At 39.1% G+C, this 17,859-nt stretch overlaps 1 protein-coding gene across 6 annotated transcripts in view; it reads left to right on the top strand.

Moving 5' to 3' along the window:
* The window catches only part of extl3 (exostosin-like glycosyltransferase 3), a 77,428-nt gene that overhangs the window by 44,538 nt on the left and 15,031 nt on the right, over nt 1–17,859 (top strand). For 3 of the 6 annotated variants that reach the window (XR_012395475.1, XM_073932394.1, XM_005170211.5), the window contains exons 2-4: nt 8,431–11,008; nt 11,696–11,823; nt 17,444–17,588. Coding sequence is in view for 5 of the 6 variants with exons in the window: in XM_073932394.1 (XP_073788495.1) it covers nt 8,867–11,008; nt 11,696–11,823; nt 17,444–17,588 (2,415 nt within the window). In the remaining variant the exon portion in view is untranslated. 6 annotated transcript variants of the gene reach the window in all.

The raw sequence follows: 17,859 nt of genomic DNA, 5'->3' as shown, positions 1-17,859 counted from the left end.
GCGACCTTCTTGCTGTGAGGCGACAGCACTACCTACTGCGCCACTGCCTCGCCCTGATTTTATTTTATTTAAATTTTTAGCATTTATGAGGGAAAAGTTTGGTCATGGATGTGACGTCTCTGCGTTATGGATGTGACAGATGTGAAATTGTCACTTATTCGACTTTAGTAAATCCAATAAATTGGTTTGAACACATTGAGAGAGACACTTTTGAGCATTTTTACAGCACTGTCAAATACAAGCCTACACAAAATGTTTAGAAAGGGTTTTTTTGGTGAAAACTTTTTTTTTTTCATGGCAAGGTTGACATTGCATGAAATTGCTCGTAACTAAACAACTCATAGCACCTTTTCAATTTAATAGTAGGAAAAAAGCTGTCCGTTTACTACCATTCTTCAAAATTTCTTCTTCATTCAGCTGAAAATCAAAGTCTGGTAGTTTTTAACCAACTTGAGGCTGAATAAATCGTGACAGAAATATTAATTTCCGGGGCGAACTATCCTTTTAATCAGTAAAAGGTCACAAAGAATTATTATCCACTTCAGGTGTTTGGAGTTAAGTGCTTTACGAGCCCCAATTTGTCCCTTAGCATCAGCGTCTGTCTCTCATCACTTTAACATTTCTCTGGAGATCTGGAGTAATTAATCTGAGGAGAGGAGAGTGCCCTTCTCGCTTGCGCCATTCAGGTCTGCTCAGCTGTAAGTGGAGATCTCATTTGTGCTGGATCTAAATTTGTGAGACACTACAAAATAGTACATCTGAAAAGTTCTGTATGTAGATTTTTTTCTGCTTTTTTTTTTGGTAATATAGAAAATTCCAAGCATATAATAATAATAATTATTATTATTCCTTACATTTATATAGTGCTTTTCTGGGCACTCAAAGCTCTTTACACACATTGGGGGAAATCTCATCCACCACCAGTGTGCAGCATCCACCTGGATGACGCGACGGCAGCCTTTTTGCGCCAGACCGCACACCACACACCAGCTGATTGGTAGAGAGGAGACGGTGATGAAGCCAATTGAATATGGGGATGGTTAGGAGGCCATGATGGGCAGAGGCCAGTGGGCAGTGGCCAGGATGCCAGGGTTAAACCCCTACTCTTTTTCGAAGGACATCCTGGGATTTTTAACGACCACAGAGAGTCTGGACCTCAGTTTAGCGCCTCATCTGAAAAACGGCGCTTACTGTGCAGTATAGAGTCCCCGTCTATACTGGGGCATAAGGACCCACACAGACCACAGGTTGAGCGCCTCCTGCTGGCCTCACTAACACCACTTCTGGCAGCAATCTAGCTTTGCCATGTGGTCTCCCATCCTGGTACTGACCGGGCGCAGCCCTGCTGAGCTTCAGTGGGCGACCATGTGAGAGTTGCAGAGAGCTAGCTGCCGGCTGAACCGTATTGTTTATAGTGTACCATGAAGTTGATGAGTGAGCAATTCCATGCAAGTGTCAACCTTGCCATGAAAAAAATCAAGTTTCAAAAAGTCTCTGTCAATATTTTCAAACTATTTTATTTGATTAACCAGAGTCACACAAGTGGCAATTTCGCATCTGTAACCTCCATAACGCAGAGGCGTCGCATACATGACCAAACTTTTCCCTCATAAATTCCAAAATGTAAAATAAAATAAAATGAATCATGTTTATTCTATAGTTAGCCGACTCTCATACCTTTAACATTATTTATTTTGGGTTGTGCAGTTTAATACACAGAATTTCTACAAAGTATGTTGTTCACTGTAAACTCGCAGACTTTTTAGTCACATCCATAACGCATGTTTATTTTCCTCATTTCAAATAGAAACAAATGTTTACAGATTGATATTTGTCTGCTCTCATAACTCTTTTTGGAAAATATAAACAAATTATATTATATTGTAGAACGTGTATAAGTTAATATACACTACCTGACAGAAGTCTTGTCATAGATCCCAGTTGTAAGAGCAACAAATAATAACTTGACTTCTAGTTGATCATTTGGAAAAGTGGCAGAAGGGGGATTTTTCCATGAATCATTTGTTGAGCTGCATCCCAATCATCACAAATACTGCAGAAAACCTACTGGAACCAGCATGGAGCCAGGATTCACATGGAAATCAGTCAAGTTTGGTGAAGGAAATATCATGGTTTGGGGTTACATTCAGCATGGGGGCGTTGAGAGATGTGCAGAGTGGATGGCAACATCAACAGCCTGAGGCATCAAGACATTTGTGCTGCCCATTACATTACAAACCACAGGAGAGGCAAATTCTCCAGCAGGATAGCGCTCCTGCTCGTACTTCAGCCTCCACATCAAAGCTCCTAAAAACAAAGAAGGTCAAGGTGCTTCAGGATTGACCAGCTCAATTACCAGACATGAACATTATTGAGCATGTCTGGGGTAAGATGGAGGAGGAGGCATTGAAGATGAATCCAAAGAATCTTGATGAACTCTTGATGGAGTCCTGCAAGAACACTTTCTTTGCCATTCCAGATGACTTTATTAATCAGTGATTTGAGTCATTGCAGAGATGTATGGATGCAGTCCTCCAAGATCATGATGGAGTCAGACACAATATTCTATATATATAAATTGTTTCCACGGCAGCATGACTTTATATTCTATACTGGACATTATTTCTGTTTGGTGACAAGACTTCTGTCTAAGCAGAGTCAGACCTTACTGTCCTTATTGAATCATTAATAATCAAAACATGATCATATTTTATTTTGGTAAAATAAGCGTAATCTAGAGGCCTTTGCCTTTTATATAAGCCACTTCGGATACCAAATGATCAACTAGACGTCAAGTTATTATTTGTTGTTCCTAAACCTTGGATGGGGTCAGATCGAGTATACTTTCTATGTTAATTTCTGTTTTAAGTTTTAACTGCAAATGTCACATTCATAACGCTGGAATTGCTCACATAGTCTTGGGTAGCATTTAGTATTAAAGGGTTAGTTCCCCCAAAATGGAAAATTCTGTTATTATTACCCTCACATTGTTCCAATACCCTGAGACCTTTATTCTTTTTCAGAACACAAATTAAGATATTTAGATGAAGTCCATGAGCTCTCTCACCCACCATAGACCGCAATTTTCCTGAGATGATCAAAGTACAGAAAAGGAGCATTGTTTAGACAAGTCAAGTTTATTATCATAAGCCCAATGGGCAATTATTGGTGCAGCATTTAATCTATAAACCTCACACAAGACAAACAAAACAAGTAACAACACACACAAGGTTAAGAAATCTCACAGAAGTCTTACAGCATTGGGAATAAAGTTAATAAAACTATTGTTTTTCATTTTAGGCATGCTATAATGTCGAGCATTTTAAACTCATTAAAATCAAATTATTGAGGCAATAGAGATGTATTTTGAAAGTCTCAGAATCGATGCAGAATCTGTTTGTAATGCATTTCCCCCAAAAATACTTAACCATGTCAAAATCAAAACACGATAAAAAAATCTAATCAAAACACAATTTAAAAATTCACAAATCCAATTCGTAAATTCAAAAATACACAAATCCAATTTGTAAATTCAAAACACGATTAAAAAATACACAAATCCAATGCGTAAATTCAAAACACAATTCATAAATACCCAAATCCAATTCATAAATTTAAAACACAATTCATAAATACACAAATCCAATTTGAAAATCAAAACACGATTAAAAAAATACACAAATCCAATTCGTAAGATCAAAACACGATTCATAAATACACATTCAATGTGTAAATTCAAGACACAATTCAAAAACACACAAATCCAGTTTGTAAATTTAAAACACGATTCATAAATACACAAATCCAATTCGTAATTTAAACAGACAATTAAAAATAACACTACCAATTTGTAAACTCAAAATACGGTTCACAAATACACAAATCCAATTTGTAAAATGTAAATACGATTGATAAAAACACAAATCCAATTCATAAATTCAAACACTATTCATAAATTCAAAACTTAATTAAAAAAATACACAAATCCAGTTCCTAAATTCGAAACAAGATTCATAAATACACATCCAATTCGTAAGTATAAAACGAGATTCATAAATAAACAAATCCAATTTATAAGTTTAAAATGAGATTCATTAATAAACAAATCCAATTCGTAAGTTTAAAACGAGATTCATTAATAAACAAATCCAATTTGTAAGTTCAAAACACAATTTAAAAACAAGCTAATACAATGCCTGAAGTCAAAACACAATTTAAAAATACACAAATCCAATTCGTAAGTTCAAAACACGAATCATAAATACACAAATCCGATTGATTTGTCGAAATTTTTTATGATTTTTAATTATGTCTTGCAATTTTTACTCGAATTGTGTGTTTACAAATTTACGAATTGGATTTTGTAAATGTAAACTTTGCTGTGCATGCATGAATTTGAGACAGTATAATTTGAATGTATGATGAATGTATTTTTTGTGACAGATCTGGCTCCACAGATACTGTTGCCTTAAAAAATGAAACAAAAAACAAACATAGCATAGGAAAGGTATAAAAGAAAATTTTAGGGGTTTTAAAAGCTTGGCTTTTCCAAACCACAGTAAAACATCATCCCAAGCCCACATATGATTATGCATCTCCACTGCAGCACTAGTGGCCATGTCACAATCTGTTCCATTAAAGGCGAAATCATCCCTCTATGTCCTCTCATCCAGACATAATGAAGCTCTCTGAAATCTTGTGTGGCTTTTACTGATGGCTGCATTGGGCACATCTAGCAGTGACGGTCACTAGAGGCGATTCACATGTCTTTTTTTCCCTGTACACATGCCTTATGGAGTGTTTGCTCTGTGGGTTTGTTTTAGAACAGTTGCTAATGCTTGGAGCTAGCTGTCAGCATACCAGATAATGTGTTCAGTGAATAAGACAAGCCTGTGAGGTCATTCTGAGCACTGCCAGTTGGTTTCCAATGTAACAAATGGGTGTGAACTGTTTTTTTGTGTGTGTGTGGGGGGCGTCATGTGCAAAATACATCTCTTGCCAATTGCATATTGTAATTGCTAATTAGAACCGTGATTTGACTAGAGAGTCTCTTAGGCCAAGAACAAATGCAGGCATAAATGCTTGGCAGACGCATTACATATGTACAAATTAATAGTAGATGGATAATTCGCATACAAATTTGCACTATTTTTGCAGATGCAATGGTCAAGGGGAGTATTTTTATGGGAATGAATTAGAGATGTGGCAAAAAAGTCTTTGACATTAATTCTGCATCAATTCTGAGATTTTCAAAGTGCATAAATGATTCTGAGTCTAGTTTTCAACAGCAGATGGCGCTCTTGGCTAGTTTTTAACAGCAGATGGTGCTCTAGGCATTTTTTTTAACAGCAGATGGTGCTCTAGGCTAGTTTTTAACAACAGATGGCGCTCTAGGCTAGTTTTTAACAACAGATGGCGCTCTAGGCTAGTTTTTAACTGCAGATGGCGCTCTAGGCTAGTTTTTAACTGCAGATGGTGCTCTAGACTAGTTTTTAACAGAAAATGGCGCTCTAGGCAAGTTTTTAACATGAGACTGTGCTCTAGGCTAGTGTTTAACCATGCATTCAAATGGCCAATAGTAAGAGCGCTTGATATCAACCCAGTTAGCTTTTATGTCATGAGATTAATGTAACAGCTCACTATGAACACTTGCTTAAATTTGCTTTTTAACTTTTATTTATGTTTATTTTAAAGGGCACCTATAATTAAAGTCATCTTTTGTAAGCTGTTTGGACAGGACTGTGTGTCGGTATAGTGTGTCCACAGCCGTATTGGAGTAATATAGAGACACTAAGTCTCTTTTTTTTTTAAATTTCCTGATGTTAAAATAGGATCCAAATTCCATCCATTTTAAGGCTGACCGCAACGTCACGTAGGAGTGCCGTTTCCCTGCACACCGAATTGTTTGACAGCCGAGTATTAAAGGGCCACGAGACCTTTTGTTTCTGCAGGGTGTTTTCACACCTCCAGTTTGGAGAAAGCCAGGAAAGAGGGCGTGTCCAGATTTGTTTAGGGGGGAGTGTTGGAGGAAGATGCAAAAAATTTTGCATAAAAATGGGAGTTTCGATTTAGGCACGCGCTGGTTTTCACAGATGCAAAACAACACAGACGGGCAGAAAAACAGTGAATGAGTTTACATGGACATCAGTAATCGAATTATTTGCCAAATTATTAAATGGTGGACTTTAACTGCAGTTTGGCTCTTTCATTCAGGAATTTCATTCATGCCCCTCGTGACAAACGAGATGTTTGATTCGAGGAACTGCTGGAAGCGTGTATTTTTAATGCAATGTTCGATACCGCACTGCGAATGAGAGAAAAAAACCCTCCGCATTTTACTGAAACTTAGATGCACTCGGCAGGTAGCTTCAGAAAGCCGTGTGTTATTCCTTTCACGAAATGCGGCGAAAATCCTACACAACGGTAATATTTTGATTGCTGTGTTTACATGTTTACACTCTGAGAGCAGCATTTACCGCAGATCTTTCAGTCCATAATATTGTAGTGATATTAATGTACTGTAAACTTTAGTAACTTAGAAATAATTTTGACTTAGGTCTGTCTTTGAACACTGAAAGAGTACTGCTGACGATACGAACTAACTTTGCCATCTGAATAAACAAAGACCACTGATCGCTTGCTTACCAAATCTGTAGAGACAGGACAATCAACACCAACTGGAGCCGCATCTTTTTTAAAAGGAGATGAGCGGCAAATCTGGATTTTACCATTTCCAGATGCAAAAAGTTCTCGGGTAAAAAAAAAATCTTCCTTAGACACGTATTTTTGTTGTGCGTCGCATGCACTGTAATCCACACGTGAGTTCAGCTGCACTCTCATAGCGGGAAAATAATAACAAAATCTTTGTTGCAGCAAATTATAAATGCAGCACTGACAACCCGTGTCTCCAAATTCTTTTTCTCCCACTTGTTTTGGCAACACAATGTGGCGTCTCTCTGCCGTCTGAACACCGTAACAGATAAAAACAGTCTTCAAAGCTATCATGTATGTTAATGAAGTTGCACCAGATACACAATATGGTGTCTAATATAGGGTCTAATGGTTTGACCCTAGGGACGTCACAAAGTGCTTCCAGGTACAGACAGCTTGAATACACACAAAGATCTAACTACCGTGACGCAGCTTCAAAAATTGCTTTCAAACCGGAAGAACGAATTTGCTCTAAATAACGCAAAAACAACCAATTTTTACTTTTAAGTGAAATATATTTTAATAGTGTATAGAAATATGTTTCCTAATAGTGTGTTTTTAGCAGCGTGGGACACAGATATGACTATTAGCAGCTTAAAAAAATGTGTTTTGGTGTTTGTGACCCTTTAACATGTCTTTAAAGTAATGCGTATAATCATATCGACAAGACAGGATGTGTGCAAAGCAACTGTAATTAAAAGATCTGTTCAGCTCTCTGTGATCATCAATCGTCATCAAATGTGATCAAGAGTGAACTTTACAAGTTTAAACATTTTTAAAACGGTGCATGTTTGTAATGAATTACAGCGATTTTACCGTCTTCATCACCACAGCCGCATGTCAGTACAATTATAAAAGACGATGCTTCAATCCCAGTTCATGGACGTTATATCTGGTTTATTTTGTACATTAATATAACGGATATCCACACAACAGTGGTGTCACATTTGCGTGCAAAAAACGGCACACTGTCTGTGGGAACTTTGTAAAGAAATTATGTGTGATTCATTGTTGCAACTCTACAACAAATACATCAAATAATAATCATTGAAAAAGTTCTTACTGTATTATTTCTCACAAACGTTACGTGAGATCTGCTTCCTTGATTCCCATCACTGTGTTGTTTATCTAACACAGTCGAGGTGGAGATTGATGCACACTCTGACAGGCATGTAGGAACGGTGGGCCGGGAGTACTAGCATTAAAGTAACAGGCAAGAAAAGCAGCTACATTGTGTTCAAAGCAGAAAATTCTAATGTTCTGAAAGCTATAATAAATAATCTGATGGGTGCTTTGAGCTGAAACTTTACAGACACACTTTGGAGACAGAAAAGACATTTCTTAAATCTTGAAAAAGTTTGGATTGAAGTATAACTGTTTGTAAAGCCTAGAGCGCCATCTGCTGTTAAAAACTAAGCCCAGAATCAATGCAGAATCAATTTCCTGAATATTGTTTTGCCACAGCTCTAGAATGCATAGATATAAGTGTCTGTGCTCACTTTCTTGTGTGCAGTACTCTGTTTTAAGCTTTCCATCTTTTTTTTTGATAAAGATCGATCCATCTTCAGAATAATAATAAAAACAATCTTTCATATTCATTTTAGATCAAAGCAAATGATCCAGATTTTCTTTACCACCAGTCATATCAGATAACCCAGTAATGTCTTTGAAAAACTTGCTTTTGTGCAAATAACTGACACTTGCTTTCTGTTCTTACAGATTGGCATGCAGCATCTTCAGGAGAGTACAGCGCACTGTGGCCAATTCATGAATCTCAGCTAGAAGAATGACTGGAGGATGACGTCTCAAAGGAAAATGCGGATCAGCCATGCCTTCTTTGCTGATCTCCATCAAGAGCCCTCATTTTATACTGCTGTCTGGGACTCTCCCTCATCTCTTGGATAGTTTCAATTTGAACAAATATTATATAGCACGGAAAACCATATAATTTAAGGACAATATCATTTTGTGACGAGAAAGATGAAATTTCCTTTTATCCAAAGTCCCAGTTAAAACTAAAACACATACATCAAGAACTCCAAAAAGGGGTAAAATTTAAGATGTGTACAGTACAGATGAGGTTGCATTATGGCAGCTGAATCTCCTAAACAGCTGCATTCACGTATTTGGTTCGGAGGAGAGTGATAGTTGTACAATGCAGCGAAACGGAGGCATCGTTGGGAACGGTGGCCAGCCATGGGTACTGAGGCGAGTACGGCTCACCTGGCTCAGTTTCATGCTCTTCTTCATCCTGGTCTTCTTCCCTCTCATTGCACATTACTACCTCACCACAATAGATGAAGCAGGAGGACCAGATAAGCGAATCTTTGGCCCAAGACCTGGAGGAGAGCTGTGTGAAGCGAAGCATGTGCAAGATCTTTGTCGTATACGGGAATCTGTCAGTGAAGAGCTACTTCAGCTTGAGGCAAAGCGTCAAGAGCTTAATGGCGAGATAGCCCGACTTAACCTACGCATCGAGGCCTGCAAACGTAGTATCGACAGTGCCAAACAGGACTTGCTACAACTCAAAAATGTCATCAGCCAGACTGAGCACTCTTACAAGGAACTTATGGCACAAAACCAGCCAAAATTGTCATTGCCGGTTAGGCTTTTACCAGACAAGGATGATCCTGGTTATCCTCCTCCAAAGTCACCCCAAAGCTGTAGATTGCATTCTTGTTTTGATTACGCTAGATGTCCCCTTACATCGGGCTTCCCTGTCTATGTTTATGACACAGGATCATACCCTTGGGGTGAAAAGTTGGACCCTCTTGTCAAACAAGCTTTTGCATCATCCGTCAAAAGCAGTGTATATGTGACCGATAATCCAAACATTGCTTGTCTGTACATAGCTCTTGTTGGGGAAATACAAGAATCACCCTCCTCTCCGCTTGCTTCACCTTCAGACCTTGAAAAACAGCTCAAGGCTTTGCCGTATTGGAGGTCGGATGGTCACAACCACCTGCTTGTACACCTTTCTATAAATTCTCTGACACAGAACTTCCTCTATAATGTGAGCACGGGACGAGCAGCAGTAGCACAGTCTACCTTTTTTGAACGACAGTATAGAGAAGGTTTTGACTTGGTGGTGTCTCCACTAGTCCATGCTCTGTCTGAGCCTAACTTCTTGGAGGTTCCTCCGCAAGTCCCAGTTAAGAGGAAGTACCTCTTTACCTTTCAGGGAGAAAAAGTTGAGTCTTTGAGAAGCAGTTTGCTTGAAGCCCCTCCACAATCCTTTGAGGAGGAAATGGAAGGGGATCCACCAGCAGACTATGATGATCGAATCATTGGCACACTTAAAGCTGTACAGGACAGTCACCTAGACCAGGTTCTTGTGGAGTTTACTTGCAAGAATCAAGCCAAGCCAAGTTTACCAACAGAGTGGGCATTGTGTGGCAAGCGTGAGGATCGTTTAGAGGTACTGAAAGTCTCTACATTTGCCTTGGTAATATCTCCAGGTGATGGACAGCTGGTGGCATCTGCTGGCTGTAGCATGAGACTTTTTGAGGCTTTGGAAGTTGGGGCAATACCTGTGGTACTTGGTGACCACTCAAAGTTACCCTACCATCATCTCATACGCTGGAGTGAAGCAGTCATAATGGTGCCAAAACCCCGCATTACGGAACTACACTTTCTGTTGCGTAGCATCTCAGACAATGATCTTCTTGCTATGCGGCGACAAGGACGGTTTCTTTGGGAAACATATTTCTCCACTTCAGAAAGCATCTTCAATACCATTTTGGCTAGTGTACGTACCAGCATCCAGATCCCAGCAGCACCCATACGTGAAGAACCTGCTCAGGAGATTCCCCACAAAGCTGGAAAGTTGGCCGGGACCGATGCTAACCTGGCCGACAATGGTGACTTAGATCTTGGGCCTGTTGAAGTAGAGCCCCCTTACGCTTCGCCCCGTTTCTTGCGTAACTTCACCTACACTGCTGCTGATGTCTACCGCACATGGAATCGTGCACCTGGCCCTTTCCATCTATTCCCACACACTCCCCTGGACCCTGTACTTCCCTCAGAGGCCAAGTTTTTGGGGTCAGGAACTGGTTTTCGCCCAATCGGTGGAGGTTCTGGTGGATCTGGTAAAGAGTTCCAGGCCGCTCTTGGTGGTAACGTCCCACGGGAGCAGTTCACAGTGGTCATGCTCACTTATGAACGAGAGGAGGTTCTTATGAACTCACTGGAGAGACTAAATGGCCTTCCTTATCTCAACAAAGTGGTAGTGGTGTGGAATTCCCCCAAACCACCATCAGATGATCTCCTTTGGCCAGATATTGGTCTGCCTATTGTGGTAAGCGTACAGTATTTTTTTAAAAATAGTTTTTATGATTTACTCTCTATTTACTCGTCCTCAAATGGTTCCATATTCTGAAGTACGCTGAAAGCATTTCATTTTTGGGTGAACTATCCCTTTAATGCATGGGACTCTAGCGTCACTGTGGCAAGTTTTCCACAGCCAGGCACCACTTGCTGAAGAAAAAAAAGAAATCTTGTTAAGCTTGTTATTAGCTGGAATTCTCAAAGGCTTAAATATGATAGAACCTCCCAAGCATTGCATTCTGCTGTAGATTTGGCCTGCTCTCTCTGCTGTCTTTGAAGCGTAGCTTTCATGTCTCTAGGGCAGCAAGCCAAATTAGTTCTGGTGATATTAAAGGAAACAGTGCTGTATTAGTCCCATAGAAAGGTTATACTTTGAAATGAAAACCCAAATAGAATGCTGAAGTACCCCAAGTTTCTTACAGCTTCTTCTTTGAGAAGTAGCCTGGCACTTGAAAATTGAGTATCTTTAATTATGAAGAGAAAGTTGTGTTAAAACTAGAAGCTTTTTTGGTTTTCAAAGCTAGTCATATGTTTTTATTTGATGTATTTTGAATTCATAAGGCTTTTATGTAATTCGCTGGCCCAGTGAAATCTTTTTGTAATGGCATGTTGTTCACAATATGGCGTGTTGACTCAACAGATGGCCTTTTCTCTGCAGGTGGTACGCACAGGGAAGAACAGCTTAAACAATCGCTTCCTTCCCTGGGATGCAATCGAGACTGAGGCTATTTTGTCTATTGACGATGATGCCCATCTTCGACATGATGAAATCATGTTTGGCTTCAGGTAAGGTGTTTTTTGAAGCAATAATTTAGCATAAATTTGAATGCTAGATTTTTTTTTTTCTTAAAGCAATGATCAGTCAGTCAGTGTATAGGCAAGGCTGTGGCTGAAGGCGGATTCAACCTGGTTGGACTGGACTCTTGAAATTTCTAATTACTTAATCCTAATGATCTGAGTGATCTATTAGGTTTGCATATCTGTAATGTATTGAGCTCTAAGGCCATAAGAGATTTGTAGACAAGTAGTAGTACTTTCAAATCTATTCCAAATGTAACTGGGAGCCAGTGTAAAGACCTGAGGACAGGTCTGATGTGCTCTGATTTTCTGGTTTTGGTGAGAATCCTGGCGGCAGTGTTTTGGATGAGCTGCAACTTTCTGACTGTCTTTTTGGAAAGGCCAATGAGGATGGCGTTACAGTAATCCACCCTGCTGCTGATAAAAGCATGAACAAGTTTCTCCCTGAAAACAAAGCATCTAATTCCTGCAATGTTTTTAAGATGATTGTATGCTGATTTGGTTACTGCTTTGACGTGACTACTGACACTCATCTGACTCCAGAATCACACCAAAATTCTTGACCTTATTTTTTGTTGCTTGACCCCTAGAGCCAAGGTACATACACTGAATATTATCTTAAATTGTAAATTGTACTAAGTCCGTCTGCTCATATGTTTAAAAGCTCATCTTTAATATAGAATAGTGCCTGTGATGCAATGGCTCCAGTATTTTTGCTCCTTTTGCAATGTTATGCTGTTTCATTTCTATCCTTTATATTATCCGAAAAGAATGTGAAACATTTTTAATGAAAACAGCACCTCCCATGATGTCACTGCTTTGGGCTGAAGTATGTTTAGAAATAATAAATTCAGATTTATGGAGCTAGAAAAGCTAAATATTTCTGTTGGACAGATGATCTGTATTTTTCACCTCAGTCGGTACGTTTTAGGAATATCAGGTTTTTTAATTTGCACATTTGTATGCCAATTTAAATGTTTTTGAGCGGTTGTCGTGTGTTCCTTCAGGGTTTATGCATTGGGTCATGTGATGGTGAGAGTTTAAGCCAACAGCTGCAGATTTAGTTTTTAGTTTGTGGAATTGGAAGCATCTGATCTGATAAAACTCATGTCTTTCCCTACTGTGTACCTCAGTGTTTACAGTGCTTGAAGGTTCAGACGTTGGCAAGATGACCTGATGGGGGATTTGATTTTGGTTTAGCTTGGTTTGTTTGTCTGGATCTGTTTGTTTTGAAGTAAAAATAGTCAAGTCAGTAATCTTTATTTGTTGAACACTGATATTGCTCTATAGTACATTTAGAAATGTTGTAGAATTGGTTTTATTATTCTTACGTATCTATTATAATGTAGTAAAATGTAATTGGATCTTGCTGCAAAAGTCAGGTTTACACTTCATAATAATAATTCCTTACATTTATATAAAGCTTTTCTGGGCACTCAAATCACTTTACACATAGGGGGGAATCTCCTCATCCACCACCAGTGTGCAGCATCCACCTGGATGACCAGATGGCAGTCATATTGCGCCAGACGCACCAGCTGATTATTAAAGAGGAGACTTAAGCTGCGCCCCAAATCGCATACTTATGAACTATTCTACGCCATTTTGTAGTATCAATAGTGTAAGTAGTGCGTTCACACTGAAAATTCTAAAAATAATGATGGACACTTCACGCACTCAACGACCACAGGTTTGCTCACGTAGCGGAAGGGGCGGAGCTATCGGACGCACATGTTGAATAACTTCATTTATTTTGGATGGTGAAAGCAAAATTCTCCTACGAGAGTGATTATAGCGCCTCCCGATGGTGAATGCGGTTACACTCACGGCAGGTATTATTTGATAATTCGGTCGTTTATTTCACTGATTTGGCGACGGTCAAACGTCATCAAGGAAACGGTTTGAATTTCCGCTTGGTAAAAAAACATTAGTGTGCCATTTGGGACGACACTGCATACCTATACTATCCTGTTGAGTGTGTAAGTGCATAAGTACATAGTGCATGAGTGCATAGTGTATAGTGTGCCATTTGAGACGCAGCTAGAGTGATGAAGCCAATTATGATATGGGGAGTGTTAGGAGGCCATGATGGGCAGAGGCCAATGGGCAGATTTGGCCAGGATGCCGGGGTTAAACCCCTACTCTTTTTCGAAGGACATCCTGGGATTTGTAACGACCACAGAGAGTCAGGACCTCGATTGTTATAATAATACAACTGCTGTGTTTTTGTCAATACACCCACACGTGAACAATTCAAAATTCAGGTTTACACAAAGTCCAAAATGTTTTAATCTCATCATTCAGCCTATTACAGTCAAGTAACGATACAAGTCACAATACCATAAAAACAAACATCCTGTAAGATTCAAAACTGTACATTATTAGTTAACTACATTAATAACTATGATGGTTGGGTTTAAGGCTGTGGTAGGTGTAGATGTTAACAACTATGTTGGGTTTAGGGTTGTGGTTGGTTTAGACATTAATAACTATGATGATTGGTTTAGGTTTGTGGAAGGTGTGGACGTTATTAACTGGTTGTTGGGTTTAGGGTTGAGAAGGTGTAGATGTCAATAATGATGATGGTTGGGTTTTGGGTTGTGGAAGGTGTAATGTTAAAAACTGTGATGGTTGGGTTTAGGGTTGGGGATCTTGTAGACATTAATAACTGATGGTTAGGTTTAGGGTTGGGGAAGGTGTAGACGTTAATAACGATGAGGGTTAGGGTTGGGGAAGGTGTAGATGGTAATAAATATGATGGTTGGGACTAGGGTTGGGAAAGGTGTAGACGTTAATAACGGTGAAGGTTGGGTTTAGGGTTGGGGAAGGTTAAGACGTTAATAACTGTAATGGTTGGGGAAGGTTTAGACGTTAATAACTTTAATGGTTGGGTTTAGGGTTGGGGAAGGTATAGACTTTAATAACGATCATGGTTGGGTTTTGGGTTGTGGTATGTATAAATGTTAATAAATATGATGGTTGGGTTTAGGGTTGGGGAAGGTATAGATGTTTATAAATGTGATGGTTGGGTTTAGGGTTGGGGAAGGTATAGATGTTTATAAATGTGATGGTTGGGTTAAGATTTGGGGAAGGTGTAGACGTTAATAACTGTGATGGTTGGGACTAGGGTTGGTGAAGGTGTAGACGTTAATAACGATGAGGGTTGGGGAAGGTGTAGACGTTAATAGCGATAAGGGTTGGGGGGTTAGGGTTGGGGAAGGTGTAGATGTTAATAACTATGATGGTTGGGGAAGGTGTAGACGTTAATAGCGATAAGGGTTGGGGGGTTAGGGTTGGGGAAGGTGTAGATGTTAATAACTATGATGGTTGGGGAAGGTGTAGACGTTAATAGCGATAAGGGTTGGGGGGTTAGGGTTGGGGAAGGTGTAGATGTTAATAACTATGATGGTTGGGGAAGGTGTAGACGTTAATAACGAGAAAGGTTGGGGTTTAGGGTTGGGGAAGGTGTAGGAGTTAATAACTGTGATGGTTGGGACTAGGGTTGGGGAAGGTGTAGACATTAATATCGATGAGGGTTGGGTTAGGATTGGCATAAGTGTAGACATTAATATCTGTGATGTTTGGGTCTAGGGTTGGGGAAGGTGTAGATGATAATAACGATGAGGGTTAGGGAAGGTGTAGACAGTAATTGTGATGGTTGGGTTTAGGTTGGGGTAGGTGTAGACGTTAATAACTGTGGTTGGGTTTAGGGTTGGGGAAGGTTAAGACGTTAATAACTGTAATGGTTGGGGTTGGGGAAGGTTTAGACGTTAATAACTTTAATGGTTGGGTTTAGGGTTGGGGAAGGTATAGACTTTAATAACGATCATGGTTGGGTTTTGGGTTGTGGTAGGTATAAATGTTTATAAATATGATGGTTGGGTTTAGGGTTGGGGAAGGTATAGATGTTTATAAATGTGATGGTTGGGTTTAGGGTTGGGGAAGGTATAGATGTTTATAAATGTGATGGTTGGGTTAAGATTTGGGGAAGGTGTAGACGTTAATAACTGTGATGGTTGGTACTAGGGTTGGTAAAGGTGTAGACTTTGATAACGATGAGGGTTGGGGAAGGTGTAGACGTTAATAACGATAAAGGTTGGGGTTTAGGTTTGGGGAAGGTGTAGGAGTTAATAACTGTGATTGTTGGGACTAGGGTTGGGGAAGGTGTACACATTAATATCGATGAGGGTTGGGGTTTAGGGTTGGGGAAGGTGTAGACGTTAATATCTGTGATGGTTGGGACTAGGTTTGGGGAAGGTGTAGATGTTAATAATGATGAGGGTTGGGGAAGGTGTAGACATTAATAACTGTAATGGTTGGGTTTAGGTTTGGGGAAGGTGTAGATGTTAATAACTGATGGCTGGGTTAAGTGTGGAGTAGGTGTTGAATTTAATAACTGATGTATACAGCACCATCTTGACGACAACATATTTTTGACAAGGGGGTATCCATAGCTTCAAGTTACACCCCGCTCATGTTGCAGTCCACAGACAGAAACTTCTCGCTGCCAACAGTTTTTATCATTATTGATCAAATAACAAAAGACGAGCACAAAATCACTCTCTGCTCTCGACTGATGGACTTTTGTAGCTTTAATAAAAAAACAAATCTAGTTTAATTCTCACAGTGAAGATACCTTAAAGCTCAGTTTCGTTTTTATTTACTATATTTATTTACTCTATTCGTCTTTATTTACTCATTGTTTTTCTTTTCTTTTTATTCTGTGGACCCCTTTGACTGTTAATCGTCATGTTTAATGGTCATCATAGTTTACATTTCTTAATAACTAGATTTTTTAAAACATGTAATTTTTTTCTATTTACATATGTATTACATCATCTTTGCATCAAATCACAAAAAAACAAATAACCGTCTGTGTAAGGTGTTTGTAATGCTGTGTTTATGGGGGCAGGACAGTAAATTTGACGTTATTCTCTCTTCTGTTTGCTGTAATCAGTCTCGCACTATTTATTTATTTATTTTTTTTTTTTTCTGAAAGTCTTGATAACACCATCGTGGAGATTTTCTTTTATTATTTCAGCAATAGAATTTAAAAAAAAAAGATTTGTTAACTATGACGACTTCAGCTACTGAGAAACCCAGAAATGTGGCTCAACTGAATTTATTTCCTTTCCATAATTGTGAAATGTTTTTGTTAGTTTGTCCCGTTCTGCTTCAGTGTAAAAAAACTAGGTCATACTTTATTTTAATGGTCCGTTTATTGAATTTAAGTTACATTGCATCTGCATGACAACTAATTCTCTAGATTATAAGTAAACTGTTCGGTTGGGGTTAGGGTTGATGTTAGGGTTAGTAAGTTGACATGTACTTGCTAAGTTTCTTATAGTGAGTTAAATGTCTGTTGAAGGAGCAGAATCAACAGATATGAAGCAGACAGTATACTAATACTCAAATTGACCATCAAAATAAAGTGTTGCCAAAAACTACATATGCTTTTTGGCCAACTGATAATCCTTTAAAATAATCATGATTACAATTATGACCACAATAATTTTGATTTAAATTTTTCTCATAATTGAGCAGCCCTAATGAGTATTATAATAACCACTGATCCTTCACTTAGGTCTTTTTCTTTCTCTGTGCTCAGAGTGTGGAGGGAGGCGAGAGACCGGATCGTGGGCTTTCCGGGAAGGTTTCACGCCTGGGATTTAAATCACCAATCTTGGCTCTACAACTCCAACTACTCCTGCGAGCTCTCCATGGTGCTGACGGGTGCGGCCTTCTTCCACAAGGTGAAACTGTGACCGCTTTCACACTTCCAGAGCACGATTATGTCAAAAATAGACCCTGAGCTTTTGTAGTTTTACCCAAGTAACCTCAGGTAATCGGGCCAGGAATTGGTTTAGTTGGTTAAAACTGGTAATGCTGTATTGCTGTCCAAGGCATAACTTTCCAGATAATAAGCTAACAGAACAATGTGTTTTATTTAGGGCTGCATGATATTGGACAAAAAAACGGATGTTGCAATGTTTAGCTTTTGCTGCGATTTATGTTGCGATATAA

The sequence above is a fragment of the Danio rerio genome, chromosome 20 (genome assembly GCF_049306965.1).
Source record: "Danio rerio strain Tuebingen ecotype United States chromosome 20, GRCz12tu, whole genome shotgun sequence".
NCBI classification, from domain to species: Eukaryota; Metazoa; Chordata; class Actinopteri; order Cypriniformes; family Danionidae; genus Danio; species Danio rerio.
Note: the sequence above shows the minus strand (reverse complement) of the source record. Positions and strands in the feature narration are given on the sequence as shown.